Here is a 19,638-nt window from a genome sequence, read left to right as displayed (position 1 = left end):
GCACAGTGACAGCTGCCCAGGGACTGTACGTGGTGCAGACACGCAGCGTGGCCTGCGCCACCCTGCGAGACAGAGGGGACCCCCTCCTCCCTGAGAAGCCCCAAACTGCCCTGCGGACGTGCCTCCCTCATGCCGGGGCACAGAATCTCCTCTTGGTCAATGCCCTGGATGCGCCCCAGGGCCCTGGGTGAGCCACATTTTATCTTCTGGATTCCGGTAATCCTGACGGTTTCCAGCCGGGAAAACGCGAGGCAGTTATCGCAGGAACAATGAGTCCCACACATGTGCACTTCATCCTGACTCTGAGCCGAATTTTAAAGTTGACTGCCTCTCCTTTCCCTTATCCTCATAAAATATTTTGTCAAACCTGCTGACGGAAATGGATGAGCTAGCCTGAAATTTGGTCAAGCTCATCTCCTTCCCTCTCAGCTTGGGGCAGGCAGACCGCGCCCCCTGCTCTAGGGCGAGGAGCCGAGGCAGGGAGAACAGGACGCGGCCACACCCACCCTCGCCTCGTCCCTAGGGGCCGCTCTGCTCCCTCTGGCGCCCCCTGCCCCACACGGAGGCCAGGAGAGCTCCTCACCTTGGAGCTGGGGTCCCCGGATGGAAAAGTTGCATGTGTTGGGGAGTCGTTCGGTCCCTGGAAACTGGCTGTTCAGATGGATTCTCTGCTTATCAAATTCAGCCTGAAAAGTCAATGAAGTATTCAGAGATAGTTTTAAAGCACACAGCGCCGCCCCCCCCCCCCCCCCCCCGCCCCACTGTTTGACCTCGAGCCTTTTCTGGAAAACAAAATCTCAACCTTGACACATAAAGTAATTAGTTCGTCAACAAGCATCTACCTATAATAGTTACGGGACTGACTTTCCGGGAAGCAAAATTAGCCAGGAGAAAAAATTCTGAATACGTGTGACTCTCCTCCGTAGAACCACCAAACACACTAGCTCTGTGCGTTTCTACCACGACTTTATGAAGATCAGCCCCTTGGTCTAGAGCCCAACTTGGGGGGGTCTCCTGACTCAGGCTTCCGTCCTCTAGCCTCTGCCCTGACTCCCTGCACCGAATTCCAAACAACCCCCATCCTTGTCCTGCCTGTTGCCTGGGGCAGCTCCCACCCCGACCCTCAGCTCCTCGGAGGAAGGCTGAGGCCCCCGCGGACTCCAGCCCCTGCCCCCCACCCTCCGCGGACCCCAGGCTCACCGCCAGCCGCTCCTCCAGGTAGTCACGAACATCTCGCATGTGGGCCTCGTAAGCCTCACAGTTCCTGGTCACCAGCTCGGCGGCCTGGGGGCAGGGATGGCAACGCAAGAAAGCGCGTTCAATTGTCATAAAAGAGGGAGACTAAAGCAGTCTTCAAGAGCGGAGGTGAGATTTCCTGATAGAGAAGTGACATTTCCTCCAGCTGCTCTTTTCCGGGAACATCAGGAACAGACAACATTTACGGTGTGCAAAGTGAGACAGGGGCCATGATAAGAGTTATCCTCGCTTGTTCAACAGGAATTTACTTTATCAGGCGCTTCCTGATACCTCCAGGCAACAGAGATACCGCCAGAAAGAGCGAAGAGCACTCCCAATTTTCAAGGCACAACCATTCCCAATTCTCGAGGCACAACCATTCCCGAGACCAAGCACCGAAGGGAAGAGGGAACAGCATCATAGCAACTGGGGAGAGCACTCCGACGGGTGCGCAGGGCACAAGGTGTGAAGGTGACAGCGCACGGGGCTAGAGTGTTCATGGCCATGGCAGAGGAGGGGCAAGCACGCTCCTGGGACGGGGTGACCGAGGGGGACAGGGCCCCGGTGCCCCATGACAGGTGGGGTCAGGCACAAGTGCAACAGCACAACTGCACGTAGGTTTTGAGAAAGAGGTGAGATGCCCTGACTTGCATGTGTAACCATCATTCTGGATCTGGATGCTGCACAGGGGATGGAAGGGACCAGGGCAGGCGTCTAGACTACAGATGGGGATGACCTGCTACAGAGTCCGCAGCCACGGAGACACACAAGATGCAGACCTTGATACACTGTGGAGATAGGACAGATAGGACTGACTAGCTGCCCACCAGTGCAGGGAACAAGGACCCGGTGGGACCAAGGAACCACCTAGACTTCAGAAGTGAGGTCCCGGATGGCGGGAGGCACTATGGGGAGAGAGGGGAACCAGGGAGGAGAGACACACACGTGGGGCCAGAGGGAATGTCAAGTAAGCAGGTGGGGACCTGGGTCTTGCAGGAGAAAGGTCGGGACCTGCCCCGAGAGGCCAAGTTCAAAGCCCTGAGCACAGGCTGCTGCTGGTGGAGCTGCAGGACAGGAGGAGTGCTACGAGGGAGCCGCTGTGCAGAGGAGGCTGGGATGGTGCTGGGAGGCCCACCAGCAGGTGAGGAGGCAAAGGCCTGGCCAGGGCGGATGGGAAACGAGCCGGAGAGAGGCTTGCCAGCAGCGGAGTACAGGGCCGGGCCTCCTCTGCAAGTTCCGGGGAAGCAGAGGAAGGAGCGAGACTGGGTGTCGGGAAGGGAGGGAGGGGAGGAGGTTGCAGGGCTGTGGAGGCTGAAACATTCTAGTGGAGAGGAAGAGGAGGACAGGCAGGGGGGACGACTACAGGAGGCGCACAGGGAAAGGGGCGGTGGGAAGCCGGGAAGACACCTGGACTTAGCTGGGGACGTAGCTCTGGGGAAGCGGGGCCTCGTGAAGCTGGGTGTGTGAAAGGCCAGACTGCATGCACCGAGGGCAGTGGGGGGGTCAGGGAGGGTCAGAGAACCCGGGCGAGGTGCAGCTGCAGGCTGGAGCTGAGGGGCCAGCGAGCCGGGGGGCTGCCATCACGAGCAATCGCTTTGGGAAGCTGTGTCTTGTAGGTGGGACAGCCAGGGCTTGGGGGGTGGAGACGGCCCCAGGGAACAAGCCACCCATGGGCCTGTGGGTCTCTGCTGTAAAGACGGCTCTGTATTTCTTAAGTTAGCAGAGGCTTGAAAAGAGCTTTTCGTGTCAGGGCTAAACAAATGCAATCAATCACTCTACAGATCTCAAAAAGTACACCTCTGGGGTGAGGAATACAATGTGAGGCTTTTTCTGACCTCAGTGCATATTTTGGGCTCATGAACATGATCTCCCCAAGGCCCCGGATACCTGGTAAAGCTGCTGGGGGAATGGACTGTAAGATGATAGAAAGTACACAGGTCTCTGCCCCGGTCCCAGCACTGAGCTCCTGAAAGCCCGGTAATTTCCTAAGTGACAGGAACACCAGGAGCCGCTCTTGTTCTAATATTTGGACTTTGGTTCCTGACACTGAGTTCCTAAATCCCTTGGAATTTCCGGGGAGATAGGAGTGTCTTTTGTTCTAATACGTGACTCTGGGTGGGCTCCTGGACGGGGCTGGCCACTGAAAGTCACGAGTAGAAGCTTGGAATTTACATCCCCCACCCCCATTCTCGGAGAGGAGAGAGGGGCTAAAAATGGACTTATTGTTAGATCAAATCCCCAAAAAAGTCCCAATAGCATGGGTCTGGAGCACTTCCAGGTTGCCGAACACATGCGGGTGCTGGGAGGGTGGCGCCCCCCGCCCCCGGTCCAGATGTTCATCTGTTTCCTCTAGTATATACTTTCACAGTAAACCAGTCATCTAGTAGCCAAGTATTTCCGAAAGTTCTGTGAGCTGTACTGGCAAACTAACTGAACCCCAGGAGGGGGTCACGGGGCCCTCCGACGGACAGCTGGCCTGTCAGAAACATAGGTGACCCTGGGACTTACACCTGGTGTCTGAAGGGGTGCTGGCTGCGGCAGTCCTGTGGGCCTGCGCCCTGTGTGGGGTCTGACGCAGCCTCCAGGTAGCCAGTGTCAGAATCCAGTTCAATGGCAGGACACCCAGCTGGTGTCACAGACCTGCTCTGGGTGGAAACCTCCCCCCTACACGCACGTCCGGCATCGGGAGTGCTGTGCGCTGGGCAGGCATGGGGGAGTAAAGGAGACTCTGCTGGAGGAAGACTCAGGTCTTCCTACACGCGAGACAAAGCACCCGCTCCATCGGCCCGAGCTCACCGAGGCTTACCTTCCCGAGGCCGGCGATCATCGGCGTGTTCTCTGTCCTGGGAGAGACAAGGGATTCAATCATGCCAAGTAATGAACCAACATCCCAGGACGGACTCCCGTCTGTGAAAGTCATGAGTTCAACTGAAAACATCACACCCACATCTTCCTGAACACGGGCCATGTGCTTGCCCCCATGGCACTGCTGCCCCCAAACCCTCCGTGCCAAGCTTCCTGGTCCACTTGTGTCCACACGGCCCGCCCCGGGCAACATATGCTGGGTGTCCACAGGGACAATTCTGTCTGGACCCTTTTCCTATGCAGGAGAAACTCCTACTCCAGCTGCAGAGCCCGGGGCCCCCCAGGTGGGGGTCCAAAGACCTCAGCTCCGCGCTGTTCCCTTCAGCTGACAGCTCAGCGGCAGCCTCTCGACTGACACGTGGGATGAGCCGTTGGTCACTAGAGACCGTGTGTGCAGCAGAGGGGCAGGGGGACCCTGAAGACCGGAGGCTCTCACTCAGATCCAATGAGCTGAGAACAGAACTCTTCACTCTATTTTCAGCAAAAACAAAATAAATCACTAACGTAATAATTTTCTGAATTTTGTTTTGGCTGAAGTTTTCTTAAACCTTGGGAGCTGGCTGCTACTTGCCGACCAGCAGATAACAAGATAAGCGAACAGGAGGCACAGGGCGTTACAGGTAATGCGAGCCTGCTGATCTCCCTTTGACACGTTCATTGGTCACTTCAGTTCCCGGAGACGGGCTCTGACACCTGGGGGTGGGCTGGGAAGAGCAAGGGCCTTAGCTTGACCTACATGCGGACTCCTCGACCACTGTGGGATCCTAAAGCCATCCCCTCTTCGGGCCTCTCCCCCTCATCTGTGGGACAGCACGGCTGGACCAAGAGCATCTCTCAAGGTGTACTACCTGCGAGTGCCTGGAGGGGCTGCCCAGGTGCAAGAGCCGGGACCCTGTGTAGGACCTGGAGCCTGTCCCGCCCCCCTCACCCCCCAGCATCCGGTCAGCCTCCTCTGCCCCCATCTGGACTCATGCAAACCCTGCTTCCCACCCCCAGTCCCCATACTGAGCTACCCTGTTAGGGCTTCCCGAACACCTATGATCTACCTCTTTTTTTTTTTTAAACTTTGTTTTAAAGGTAATGTAGATTCATATATGGTGATAAGAAATAATACAGACATTCTATGTACCTGTTACTCAGCTTCTTCCCAGTAACGCTATGGTACAAGATCACAACCAGGATATGGGTAACATACAGAACATTTCCACCACCACGAAGGTCCCTCCTGCTGGCCTGTTACAACCAGACCCACGTCCCTTCCGCCCCACCCCTTCCCTAGCCCCGGGCAACTGCTAATCTGTTCTCCGTCTCTAATTCTGTCATTTCAAGAAAGTTCTATAATCCGAATCATAGTTATAATTGGGGGGGACTGGCTTGTTTCATTCATCATAATTCTCTGGACACTGCTTCCAGGCTGTTGTATCAACAGTCAATCCCATCGTACCGTACTGTCCGCACACAGATGTGCCGTGGCTCGTGAAGCCGGCCTCGCGTTAAAGGACATCTGGGCTCCCTGCAGTTTGCGGCCATTGCAAATAAAGCTGCTAGACACGCTTGTGTACAGGCTTCTGTGTGAACCTAAGTCTGCATTTCTCTGGGATAAACGTCCAGGAGTGAAATTCCTAGGTTGTATGGTGGGTGCATATTTAGTTTTAAAAGAAAGTCCCAAGGGGCGCCTGGGTGGCTCAGTCGGTTAAGCGTCTGCCTTGGCTCAGGTCATGATCCCAGGGTCCTGGGATCGAGCCCACATCAGGCTCCCTGCTCAACAGGAAGTCTGCTTCTCTCTCTTCCTCTGCCCCTCCCCCCCTGCTTGTACAGGGGTGCACTCTCTCTGTGAAATGAATAAAATCTTGAAAAAAAAAAAAAAAGGAAGGAAAGAAGGGAGGGAGGGAGGGAGTTAGAAAAACGCCAAGCTGTCCCGTTTCCGCCTCTAGCTTGTTGTAGCCGTTCTGGTAGGTGCGATGTCTCATTGTGGTTTTAATCTCCATTTCCCAAACAGCTATAGATATTCAGTACCTTCTCATGTGCTTATTTGGTGAAATGTCTGTATCTTTTGCCCATTTCTGACAGAATTGTTTGGAGGTTTGGGTTGAATTGTGAGAGTTTTATGTATGTATTCCAGAGACCAGTCCTTCGAGGGTATATTCTCCAATGTACAGCTTGTCTTTTCATCCTCTTAAGTTCTTTTGCTGGGTGAAAGGTTTAAATTTTGATGAAGTTCAATTATCAATTTTCCCTTTTATGGATGCTTTTGGTATCAAGTCTAAGATCTCTTTGCTGAGGCCTGAGCCTGAAGATGTCCTATTTTTCCCCTAGAAGTGTCCATCCTGTTTCCTGAGTTAATATTTTATAAGGTGTGAGAATTAGGTAGAGGTTTGTCTTCTGGGGAAGGATGTCTAATTGCTAAAGAGGGTCTTTCCTCCACCAAATTACTTTTGTATCTTCATCAAAAATCATTTGGGCACATTTCCAGTTGCACCTATTCTGTTCCATTGGTCTACTTGCTGGGCTTTGACAGAAACTGGGCTAAACGGATTTATCAGTTTGGATAGAATTGACCTTTACTGTATGGAGTCTTCTGATCCATGAACATGTATGTCTCCCCACGTATTTGGATCTTTGCTTTCTTTTAGCCACACCAGGAGCTGTCAGCGTACAAGTCCTATATCTGAGTATTTCTGAGTGATTATAAATAGTACTGTGTTTTTAATTTTGTTGTTCTTACGTTCGTTACCAATATACAGAAATACAATCAATCTTTGTATGCTTATCTTGTAACCTGTGATCTTGCTGAACTCATTCATCAGCCCTAGGAGTTTTCCTATCCGTTCCCTGGGGTTTTCTACAGAGACCATCATGTGAGCTACGAATAGGGGCAGTTTTACCTCTTCCTTTCCAATCGGTATTCCTTATATTTCCTTTTCTCGCCTTCTGAACTGACTAGAACTTCCAGCACTGCTGAGAAAGAAGTGAGTGGACATTCCCAAACTGTTCTGGTCATAGGGGTGAAACATTCAGGCCTTCGCTGCTGAGTGTGATGTTGGCTCTGGATTTTGTTGTAAATGCTCTTTTCAAGCTGAAGAAGTTCTCTCTAGTCATATTGTAAGAGTTTTTAATGAATGTTGAATTTTATTAAATGCTTTTTCTGCATTAAATTATGTTATTTTTCTTCTTTTTAAGTAAGCTTCATGCCCAGTGTGGAGCCCAGCATGGGGCCTGAACTCATGATCCCAAGATCAAGAGTCAGATGCTCAACTGACTGAGCCACCCAGGCACCCCAATTTTTCTTCTTTAATATGCAGATTACTTTGATTGACTCTGGAATACTGAAACAGCCTTGCCTCCTTGGAACAAACTCTGCCAAGGTGTATATATTATTTTTATATACTGCTGAATTCCATTTGCTAATATTTTGTTAAAGACGTCTGCATCTAAATTCATGAGGGATATCTGGTCCATAGTTTTATTTTTTTGTACCATCTTTGTCTGGTTTTGGTATAAATTCATAAAACGAACCGGGGAAATGTTCCCTCCTCCTATTTTTCTGGAAGAGACTGCATAGAAATGGTGTTAATTCTTTAAATGTTTGGTAGAATTTTCCTGTGAAACTACCTGGGCCTGGAGATTTCTTTTTGGGGAGTTTTAAAATTACAAAATTAATTTCCTTTTCATAATGGTTATAAAGCTATTTAAATGATCAAGTCTCCTATGAGGTGAGCTGTGGCCATTTGGTTTTTGATGAAGTATTCCACTTCATCTGAATTGTCAAATTGATACTGGCAATTTGTTTCTTCTTTCCCTTTTCGGTCAGTCTTAATACAAGCTTGTCAGGTTTTTGTTTTTTTTATTTATTAAGTTTTTCTTTTAATTCCAGTATACTTAACATACAGTGTTATATTAGTTTCAGATATACAATATAGTGAGAGATTTGTCAGTTTTATTAATATTTTTAAAAGGCTATTTCTTTGTTTCAATTATTTTTTAAAAATTAATTTCGTTTACAGGGAGCCTGAGTGGCTCAATCGGTTCAGTGTCTGCCTTTTGATTTCGCCTCAGGTCATGATCTCAGGGTCCTGGGATCAAGCCTTGCAAGGGGCTCTGCACTAAGTGGAGATTTTCTCTCTCCCTCTCCCTCTGCCCCTCCCCTGCTCTCGCTCTCTCTCACTAAAAACAAATAAATAAAATCTTTTAAAAATTATTTTTGTTTCCAATTTCACTAATTTCTGTTCTTATCTTTAGTATTTCCTTATGTTTGCTTTGGGGTTATTCTGCTCTACTTTTTCTAAGTTCTTCAGGTGAAAGCTTATTGACGTCAGAGTCACCATCTTTTATTTATTTATTTATTTATTTATTTATTTATTTATTTATTTATTTATTTATTTTTATTTATGTGACAGAGAGACAGCCAGCGAGAGAGGGAACACAAGCAGGCGAGTGGGAGAGGAAGAAGCAGGCTCCCAGCGGAGAAGCCTGATGCGGGACTCGATCCCAGAACGCCGGGATCACGCCCTGAGCCGAAGGCAGACGCTTAACGACTGCGCCACCCAGGCGCCCCACCATCTTTTTTTTAAATTAAGATTTATTTAGTTATTTATTGAGGAAGCACTCATGAGTGGGGAAGGGGCAAAGCGAGAGGGAGAGAGAGAGAATCTCAAGCAGACTCCCCACTGAGCTTAGAGCCCAACATGGGGCTTGACTTCATGACCCTGAGATCATGACCGGGGCTGAAATCAAGAGTCAGATGCTTAACTGACTGAGCGACCCAGGTGCCCCAAGAGTCGCCATCTTTTTTAACATATACATTCAGTGCTATAAATTTCCCTCTCAGCTGTGCTTTAGCTGTCTCACGAATTTTGATAAGGTGTATTTTCATTTTCATTCATTTTAATGTATTTAATTCTTTTTTTTTTTTTTTTTTAGATTTTTTTATTTATTTATGTGACAGAGAGACAGCCAGCGAGAGAGGGAACACAAGCAGGGGGAGCAGGAGAGGAAGAAGCAGGCTCCCAGCCGAGGAGCCTGATGTGGGACTCGATCCCGGAACGCCAGGATCACGCCCTGAGCCGAAGGCAGACGCTTTTAACGACTGCGCTACCCAGGCGCCCATAATTCTTTTGAGCCTTCCTGTTTGACCCACGGCTTATAGAGAAGTGTGCTGTTTGTTTCTAAGTGTTTTGAGATTTTCCTTTTACCTTCTAGTTACTGATTTCCGCTTTGATTCCACTGTGATGAGAAAACACTCTGTATGATTTCAGTTCTTCAAATGTACTGAGGTTCGTTTAATGACACAGGAAACGGTCCACCTTAGTGTATATTCTGTACGTATCTTGCTGTTGTTGGGTGAAATGCTCTAAACACTTCAATTAGGTCCTGTTGGTTGCTGGCTGTTACCGAGTCCTTCCATACCCTGGCTGATTTTTATCTAGTTGTGCCCATTGTTGAGGGAAGGGTACTGAAGTCTCCATCTGTAATTGTGGATTTCTCTGTTTCTCTTTTCAGTTCAATATGTTTTTGCCTCACATACTCTGCAGCTCTGTTGTGTACTCCATCACCATTTAGGATTGCTAGGACTTCTTGGTGGACTGACTCTTATCATTATATAATGTCCCCTTTGTGTCTCTGGTAAATTTTCTCTGCTCTGGAGTCTCCTTTATCTAATATATAGCCATTCCTGCTTTCCTTTGATTAATGTTTATATGATACCTATTTTTCCATTTTTAATTTTCAACCTCCCTCTATCAATATATTTGAGATGAGTTTCTTGTAGGTACCACATATAGTTGATCCTTGAACAACACAGGTTTGAACTACATGGGTCCACTTTCATGCAGGTTTTTCCACACCACTATAAATGTATTTTCTCCTCCTTATAATTGTTTTAACATTTTCTTTTTACTAGCATGCTTTATTGTGAGAATATAGTACATATAACATACAGAATATGTGTTAACTGATTGCTTATGTTACCAGTAAGGCTTCCAATCAACAGTGGGCTACTAGCAGTTAAGTTTTACGGAGTTAAAAGTTACATGCAGATTTTCAACTGTGCAGGGGATTGGCACCACCAACCCCTACGTTGTTCAAGGGTCAACTGCAGTTGGGTCAATTTTTTTTTTTTTTTTTTTAAGATTTATTTAGAGAGAACAAGAGCATGCACACACGAGCACAACTGAAGGGGGAGCAGAGGGAGAGAATCTTAAGCAGACTCCTGCTGAGCATGGAGCCTGACATAGGGCTCAATCTCACGACCCATGAGACCACGACCTGAGCTGAAACCAAGGGTCAAACACTTAACTGAATGAGCCATGTAAGCACCCCAGTTGGGTCAATTTTTTAAAAAAATTCACTCTACCAATCTCTTTTAATTGCTATATTTAGGCCATTTGCATTTAATGTAATTAATGTTAGGGCTTAGGTCTAATTCCATTAAAAAACTTTTTTTCCTGTTTGTTCTGTTTTTCTTTTCTCTGTTTTCTTCTTCCTACCTCTCTGTGGGTTACCTGAACATTTTTCAGAAGTTCAAGTGAACAGAAACCTTATCTCTTTTTACATACTTTTAGTCTCCTCCATTTATAATTACCTTAAATTTTTCTTCCACATATATTTGGAGCCACACCAGACAGTGTTATAATTTTTGCTTAAGCCATCAAACATAATTTAGGAAACTGAAGAGAAAAGCTTGTTTTATTTACCCATACTTTGCTTACCCTGCTCTCTTTCTTTCTTCTGATGTTCCTTTAAAAAAAAAAAAGGTTCCATTTTTTTTACTGTTTCCTTTCTGTTTAAAGAACTTCTTTTAGTCATTTTTAGCATAGGTCTTTTGGTGACAAATTCTGTTAGTTTTCCTTTATTTGAGAATGTCTTGATTTTCCTTTATTCCTGAAGGATATTTCTGCTTAACAATGCTTTCAACACTTGCTAATACTTCATCACTTCTTTCTGGCCTCCATGGTTTCTGATGAGAAATACACTACCATTTGAATTATTTTTACCCCATAGGAAAGGTGTCATTTTTTCCCCTCTGGCAGCTTCCAAGATTTTTTCTTTGCCTTTCATTTTCAGAAGTTAACTATGGGCCTTGGCATGGATTTCTTTTGGTTTATCCTGCTTGGGGTTTGTTCAGCTTCTTGAATCTGTACGTTTATGTCTCTTGCCAAATTTGGGAAGGTTTCACCCATTATTTCTTCAAGTTCTTTTTCATCCTACTCTTTTTCCTTGCTTCCTAGGATGTCAATGAAATGATTGTTAGATCTGCTGTAGTCCCACAAGGTCTCTGAGGGGTGGTTCAATTTTTTTCCCATCTAGAGTCTCCCTTTTGTTTAGATTGGGTAATTCTATTGTTCTCTTTCAGTTCATGGGTTCTTTCCTCTGTTGCCCTTTTCTGCTCGTGAACTCATCCTCTGAGCTTGGTTGGGCTTTGGTTGCTGTAGTTTTTAGTTCTAAAATTTCCACTTAGTTCTTCTTTATATCTTCTTTGTCCTTGTTGACACTTTCATTTGTTTCAAGTGTTCATAATTGCTCGCTGAAGCATTTTTCTTGTGTCTGCCTTAAAATCTTTGTCAGATAATTCTGACATCTTTGTCATCTCAGTGTCAGGACTAGAATCTATTCTCTTTTTTTTAATTCAATTTAAGATCTTTTTTGTTCTTGATATGATGCATGGTTTTCAATTGAAACCTGGACATTTTCATATTATGTTATGAGAGTCTGGATGTTACTTAACCTTTCTGTTTTAGCTGGCTTCTTCTGACACTGCTGTGGCAGGGGAAGGAGTATGCCAGCTCACTGCTGCCAGGTGGAGGTAGGAATCTAGGTTCCCTTCTCAGCTTGTGTCAACACACAAGGGGAGGACACACCGTGTCAGGAAGGCTGTGCGTGGAAGCCCTTGTGGTCTCCACTGACACCACGGTGAGGGTACCTCATAACTGGCTGCCAGGGGTGAAAGTCTTGGCTCCCTCCTAGGACCCCTCTGACACACCTGGTGTGGGTATGGGAACATCTTGTCACAGGCTGTGCAGGTGGAAGTCTGGGCTCCCTATTCTGCCTTTGCTGGCATGGGCGGGGATGGCAGCAGTTTACCATGTGGTGATTGGTGAGAGTAAAGTGGGTATTGTCTGAAAGTTCTCTGTCTTGCTAGGCTGTCCTGTTCCTGGTCCACTGTCTAGAGAGAGTTGGCTGTGGATGGACGTTTTTTTCTGCCGTCATTAGTGTTTCTGAGTTACAGGCTACTTCAGCTCTAAGTCAGGGATAAAGGAGGCGAAAGAAAACCCAGGGAACACACCACCATGTTGTTCCTGTTTCTCCTTCTTGTTAGAATTTCTGATAAAAGATGTCGCCCTAGTACCACTTCATTCCCTGGTTACAGTATCAGCTTATAGCACAGGGACACAGGAGCTACCAGAAAGGAAGCCAGGTGCTTATGTGCAACTCTGCTCATCCCACCATCATGAAAACAGCAGCACATCTCAGTCTGGAGGGCTCCAGCTTAATCATCCCCATAGAGACTAAAGACGTGTGAATCTACAGAATCCATCAGTGGAGCAAATTCTGACTCAGTAGTGACATAGAATGTGCTATTACAGTTCCTCCAGGACAAAGAAAAGTTACTGCCCTACAGAACAACAGGATGGCCAGCAGGTCAGAGACTTCGTTAACTTTCCATCTTACCCTGGCCTGAAATTCCGTTCTTGTCCACCTCCAAACAGCATAGGGTACAGAGGGGTAAGTTCACCGAGCCCTCGGACGTAAAGTGCTCCAATCCTGGGACCATAGAACTGAAAGGAAAAGTCAGTCATTTATTCAACAAGAACCTTCTGAGTTCCTACTCTGTGTGCATGCTGAGTGCTTAGAGGCACACAGAGAAATACTCTACTGTATGAGCCCCACAGCTGTGCCACCCATCACCACTCTGGACATGTCAGAGTCACAAAAGCCTTGCGGGTGCAGGGCAGAGCCTGGACTCTTGTTCTTAGCCTGGCGGCAGCATAGCTTAACTGCTAACACAGAACAGAATTTGTAAAAGGAGAGGGGCTGGAACTAGAGATTGCCAAGGGCTTTTCCTGGGTATGACTCCATGTTTTCAAACTGACATTCTCCAAAAATCATTAAGTGCCACAGTGTCAGGTCAGCACACACTCCTTTGGAAACTAGCTGAGCACCATGCTTCAACATAGAGGACTACAAATATTTCGGGTTCTAGTTAGCTGCCAGAAAGATGAGCAAAGTCTCAGAAGTGTCTTCACTATTTAAGGTGAGAGCTGCTAAAAACTGACCTTTGCATTCAGGAGCTGCACTTCAAATCAAGTTGGAGAAAGCATCTTGAATCTCACATCTTCCGTCCTTGGGGTGGGGGCCTATTGGTGGGCTGATGAGGGGTCTACAGGCGCTCTCCGCCCACTGCAGAGAACATTCAATATCTGGCTAAAGCCACCTGCCTTGTCTCCATGCCCTCCCACAGCCCTGCCTGGGCACCCCTGTCCTGTCCCAGGTTGGGGTACTGCTACTTTCTCCTTCTTCAGCTCATGAGGGTGGGGACTGCAAGTCATGCCACTGTGCCCCGCGTTTGCACTGGTCAACAAATGGATGATCAGTGGTGCTGTGGGCTCTGCTCTAAGGTGAGCCTCAAGGTCATGGAGGGAAGGAGGCCTCCGTGAATGTACCTTGTGCCCCACAATGGTCAGGAAGTCCACGCCCAGGTCCTCCACATCCACACGCCGTTTCCCCAGGGCCTGTGCCGCATCTGTGTGCAGCAGAATGACCGGCAGCCTGGAAGCTGCCCGCTTCTGGTTCAGGGCTTTGATTCGCTGACTGATATCAGAGATGGGCTGAAGTAGGGAAAAATAAACAGTTGAGTATGTTGCTTTGATTTCATGAAAACTGAATGAAAGAAATAAGGAGTCATTAATGAGGAGAGGAGAAGGAAGAGGGAGGAGGAGGAGGAAGGAGGGAGGAGGAGGGAGGAGGGGGTGGAAGGAGGGAGGAAATAAGAGGGAGGATGAAGGGAAAAAGAAGGAGAAAGGAAGGAAGAAGGAAGGAAGATGATGAAGACAACAACAAAGACGAAGATGATGAAGATGAAGACAACAGAGACAATGAAGATGATGAAGATGATGAAGAAGAAGGAAAAGAAGAGGCCCCAGGTGGGATGCGTGAGAATACCAAGTAGAGTCTGGGCCCCCTTCATTCCTCACTAGATCTTCTTAAGGGATAAATAACTCACCATGATGACACCAGTCTCGTTATTGGCCAGCATGATAGTCACCAGGCACGTGGCCGGGCGGACAGCTGCCAGGATATCCTCGACCTCCACCTGCCCATTCACCTTGGATACTGGCACAAAGGTGACCGCTGAGGGGAAAAACACACGTACCAAGGTTAATCTTATAAAACAACCTCTTTTGAAAGTTCATTAAGATACAGCTTAACAAAAGTATTTTCCACATTAAAAAAGCAATTTATTGTAAAAGTTCAGAAAACTATAAGGAATATAAGCCGCCCATCACCACAGCACACGGATATAGCCAACGTGAATGCTCCTTTAACGCAGCTTCAGGTGCTGAGTTTGTTCTGTGGAACACTCTCCATTCTGCTGCTGAAGGGCCCACAAGGAGGTAATGCACTCTTGGTTCATGAGGGCATCTATTTAAAAAACATTCTATTTTAATTCCAGCATAATTAACATATGGTGTTATATGAGTTTTGGGTCTACAATATAGTGATTCAACACTTCTATCCATTACTCACTGCTCATCATGGTAAATGTACTCTTAACGCCCATCACCTATTTCCCCCATCCCCCCCACCCACCTGTGATATATATCTCACATCTTCTTCCATCTATCAGTGGGCACTCGGGTTGCTTCCATGTCTTTACTATTGTAAACAATGCTGCAATTAACATAGGGGTGCATATATCTTCTCAAATCAGTGTTTTCGTATTCTTTGGGTAAATACCCAGTAGTGTGATTACTGGATCATATGGTAATTCTACTTTTAATTTTTTGAGGACCCTCCATACTGTTTTCCAAAGTGGCTGCACTAGTTTGCTTTCCCACCAACAATGCACAAGGGTTCCTTTTTCTCCACATCCTTGCCAACACTTGTTGTTTCTTGTGTTTTTGATTTTAGCTATTCTGATAGGTGTGAGGTGATATATCATTATAGTTTTGATTTGAATTTCCCTGATGAGTGACGTTGAGCATCTTTTCATGTGTCTGTTGGCCAACTGGATGTCTTCTTTGGAGAAATGTCTGTTCACTTTTTAATTGGATTATTTGATTTTATCGTGTTGAGTTGTAGTTCTTTTTATATTTTGGATATTAACCCTTTATCAGATGTCATTTGCAAATATTTCCTCCCATACAGTAGGTTGTTTTTTTGTGTTGTTGATTGTTTCCTTTGCTGTGCAAAAGCTTATTTTGATGTAGTCCCAACAGCTTATTTTTGCTTTTGTTTCTCTTGCCTAAGGAGACATACTTTGAAAGAAGTTGCTATGCTGATGTCAAAGAAATTATGGATTGCTCTCTCTTCTAGAATTTTTGTGGTTTTGGGTCTCACATTTAGGTCTTTAATCCATTTTGAGTTTATTTTTGCACATGGTATAAGAAAGTGGTCCAGTGTCATTGTTTTGCATGTAGCTGTCCAATTTTCGCAACATCATTTGTTGACGAGACTGTCCTTTTCTCCATTGCATATTCTCTCTTGCTTTGTCAAAGATTAATTGACCACATAAATGTGGGTTTATTTCTGGGTTTTCTGTTCTGTTCCATTGATCTATGTGTGTATTTTTGTGCCAGTGCCATATTGTTTTGATTACTTCAGCTTTGTAGTATATCTTGAAATCTGGGATTGTGATACCTCCAGTTTTGTCTTCTTTTTCAAGATTCTTTTGATCATTTGGGGTCTTTTGTGATTCCATACAAATTTTAGGATTGTTTGTTCTAGTTCTGTGAAAAATGCTGTTGGTATTTTGATAGAGATTGCATTAAATCTGTAGATTGGTTTGGGTAGTATGGACATTTTAACAATATTTGTTTTCCCAATTCATGAGCGTGGAATGTCTTTCCATTTGTGTCATCTTCGATTTCTTTCATCAACTTTATAGTTTTCAGAGTATGGGTCTTTCACCTCTTCGGTCAGGCTTATTCCTAGGTATCTTACTGGTTTTGGTGCAGCTGTAAATGAGACTGTTTTCTTAATTTCTCTTCCTGCTTCATTATTAGTGTATACAAATGCTATGGGTTTCTGTATATTGATTTTGTATTCTGTGACTTTACTGAATTCGTTTATCAGTCCTAGCAGTTTTTTGGTGGAGCTGTTAGTGTTTTCTATATAGAGTATCATGTTTACTGCAAATAGTGAAGTTTTACTTCTTCCTTACCAATTTGGATGACTTTTATTTCTTTTTGTCTGGTTGCTGTGGCTAGGACTTTCAGTACTCTTTATTTTTTGCATACCTATTACTGGTTTTTAATTTGTGCTTACCATTAGGTTTAAATATAACATGCATAATAGCAGTTTGTATTGAGTTGATGGCTGCACCTGTTCTAAAATCACTAAATTCTTCCTCCTCTGCCCCACAGTTTTTAGGTATGTGGTGTCATACTTTACACCCTTTCATTTTGTGAATCCCTTGACTGATTTTTATAGATATACTTAATTTTACTGCTTTTGTGCTTACTTTTCTTATTCCTATTTATGGTCTTTTATTTCTACAAAAAGAGTCCCCTTTAACATTTCTTGTAGGACCGGTTTGATGGTAGTGAATTCTTTTAACTTTTGTTTGTCTGTTTATCTCTCTTTTCATTCTGAAGGATAGGCTTGCTGGATAGAGTATTCTTGACTGCAGGCTTTTTTTCTTTCACCACTTTGTATGTATCACACCACTCCATTCTGGCCTGCATATTTCTGCTGAAAAATCAGCTCATACCATGATGGGGTTTCCCTGGTATGTAATTGTTTTCTCTTGCTGCTTTTACCATTCCCTTTTTACCACTACTTTTTGCCATTTTATTTATTTTTTAAAACGATTTTATTTATTTGATAGAATGTGGAGCAAGAGAGAGAGGACGAGTGGCAGGGGTGGGGCAGAGGGAGAGGTAGAAGCAGGCTCCCCACTGAGCACGGAGCCCACTTGCAGGGCTTGATCCCAGGACCCTGAGACCATGACCTGACCCAAAGGCAGACACTCAACCAGCTGAGCCACTCAGGTGCCCAAACTTTTTGCCATTTTAATTACTATGTATCTTGGTTTAGACCTCCTTGGGTTGATTTCGTGGGAGCTGTCAGTGTCTCCTGGATCTGGATTTCTGTTTCCTTTCCCAGATTCAGAAAGTTTTCAGCTATTATTTCTTTAAATACATTTTCTGCCCCTTTTCTCTCTGTTGTTCTTCTGGGATCCCTATGACACCAATGTTCTTACTCTTGATCGTGTCGCTGAGTTCCCTTAATCTATTTTCATTTTTTATTATTCATTTTTCTCTCTTATGTTGTTTGATTGCTTTCCATTACTCTGTCCTCCAGGTCACTAGTTCCATTCTTTTGCTTCCCCTAGTCTGCTATTTATTTCCTCTAGTGCGTTTTTAATTTAAGTTATTGAGTTTTTCATCTCTTCTTGGTTCTTCTTAATGTTTTCTATCTCTTTGTTGAGGGTTTCCCTGAGGTCCTCCACTTTCTTCTCAAGTCCAGTGAATACTAAATGACCATTACTTTAAATTCTCTATCAGGTGTATTATTCATCTCCATTTCATTTAGCTCTCTTGCTGTGATTTTGTCCTGTTCTTTCATTTGGGACATATTCTTCTGTCTTCTGATTTTGTCTAATTCTGTCTCTTTCCACGTGTTAGGAAAGTCAGCTCTATCTCCCGCTCTTAAAAGTAGTGGCCTTCTGAAGGAGAGGTCCTATAGTGCCCTGCTGTGTGGTGTTCCCCGTTCACTAGAACCTAGAGCTTCAGGGGTGTCTCCTATGTGCACCCTACTATTGTGGCATTTGCCTTCAGTCCAATTGTCTGCAATGGCTGTCTTTGCCTGTTGTAGGCAGGGTTTGGTCACTGTGTTGTTGTTGGGTGGGTCTGCAGGAAAACGTGGGGGTGGGATATGCAGTGCCAGCAAGGTCCACACCAGTCCCCTGCAGGAAGAGACCTGCTGCTGCCTGGGAAAACTACCCGGGCCAGGATGGAGGGTGTGGGTCCACTCGTGGGGCACACTGTTAGCAAGCCAGGTGGAGAGTGTTGCACTACACTGGTTCCCACAGGTGTCCACGTATCTGGCTGGGAGGTGGAGGAGGGAAATGGCACCCACCAGCTCCTTTGTTCTTGGAGAAGTTTACCAAAAGACACCCTGCCCCTCCAGCAAACACTCTGAGATTAGTAAATAAACCTCCTTCCCATACACCCAAGGAGTTTATCAAGCTGCTGTCACTATGCTGTATCTCCATGGGGCTGTTAGTTGTACTGTCTCTGTTAGGGTGGGGCCTCAGTTTCCTCTTGGTCTCCCTGGTCTTCCAGAGCCAAGCCTGTTGATTTTTGAAGTTCTAGGTATTAAGCCCCACTGACTGTAAGAACTCACGAAGTTAGGCCCCTCTGGTTTTCAAAGCCAATGTTATGGAGATCCACCTTCCCAGTGCAGGTACTTCATACCTGGGGTTCCTGGATGGGGTCTGCTCCTCTCCCTTCTCTGAGGCCATGGTGTCCCTCCCCCCCGTACAGTCCCACAGGTCCATCTGGCTTCCAACCACATCTCTGCCCTTCCCACCCTCTTTGATGTGGCGTCTTCTCTATGTTTAGCTGTGGAGAATTTGTTCTGCCAGTCTTCAGGTCATTTCTGGGGTTCTTTACACTGATGTGGACGCTATCTAGGTATATCCACAGGACGAGGTGAGCCTAGCATCTTCCTGCTCCACCATCCTCATGAGAGCATCTTAATGTACCAAGTACCTAACCTTCAGTCACTCGACACAGAGCAAACGTTCATTAGTCACTTACTAGGTTCTAGGCACTGCTCCAAGCTCTTATAATCTCCTTACCGCAGATGATTAATAAGCAAAGGTGACTGAATCAAGATTTTGGTTCAAAATGGTATAAGACAGGGGCGCCTGGGTAGCTCAGTCGTTAAGCGTCTGCCTTTGCCTCAGGGCGTGATCCTGGCTTTATGGGATCGAGCCCCACATCAGGCGCCTCTGCTGGGAGCCTGCTTCTCCCTCTCCCACTCCCCCTGCTAGTGTTCCCTCTCTCGCTGGCTGTCTCTCTCTGTCAAATAAATAAATAAAATCTTAAAAAAAAAAAAAAAAAAACACCCAAAATGGTATAAGACAAATGCATCCACTCTCCCTTCAAGGTCCAAGATGAGAGAACAGATATTTTCTAAATTAGGGGTATCACCTGTGGACGAGGAATTCCTAGAATATAGAAGGATGATGGCATCAGATTAATAAGAATAGGAAATAAACACTCAGAACAGTAATAGGCGAAAACTATGAAAGGATCTAGTGGTCACCCAAGTGCAGAGTGCACAGTGTGAAGAGGGCAGCCTGCTGAAGCA

At 46.0% G+C, this 19,638-nt stretch overlaps 1 protein-coding gene across 4 annotated transcripts in view; it reads right to left on the bottom strand.

The window, feature by feature from the left end:
- Positions 1-19,638, bottom strand: part of SCLY (selenocysteine lyase) — a 36,881-nt gene that overhangs the window by 3,390 nt on the left and 13,853 nt on the right. For all 4 annotated transcript variants that reach the window (XM_045793994.2, XM_045793995.2, XM_045793996.2 and 1 more), the window contains 6 exons: positions 14,321-14,448; positions 13,761-13,925; positions 12,769-12,875; positions 4,043-4,079; positions 1,201-1,284; positions 584-686 (listed from right to left, as the gene is read on the bottom strand). In XM_045793994.2, the coding sequence (XP_045649950.2) occupies positions 584-686; positions 1,201-1,284; positions 4,043-4,079; positions 12,769-12,875; positions 13,761-13,925; positions 14,321-14,448 (624 nt within the window). The remainder of the gene's footprint in view (positions 1-583; positions 687-1,200; positions 1,285-4,042; positions 4,080-12,768; positions 12,876-13,760; positions 13,926-14,320; positions 14,449-19,638) is intronic.

The sequence above is a fragment of the Ursus americanus genome, chromosome 1, assembly GCF_024610735.1.
Source record: "Ursus americanus isolate L20-20 chromosome 1, mUrsAme1.1.p, whole genome shotgun sequence".
NCBI classification, from domain to species: domain Eukaryota; kingdom Metazoa; phylum Chordata; class Mammalia; order Carnivora; family Ursidae; genus Ursus; species Ursus americanus.
Note: the sequence above shows the minus strand (reverse complement) of the source record. Positions and strands in the feature narration are given on the sequence as shown.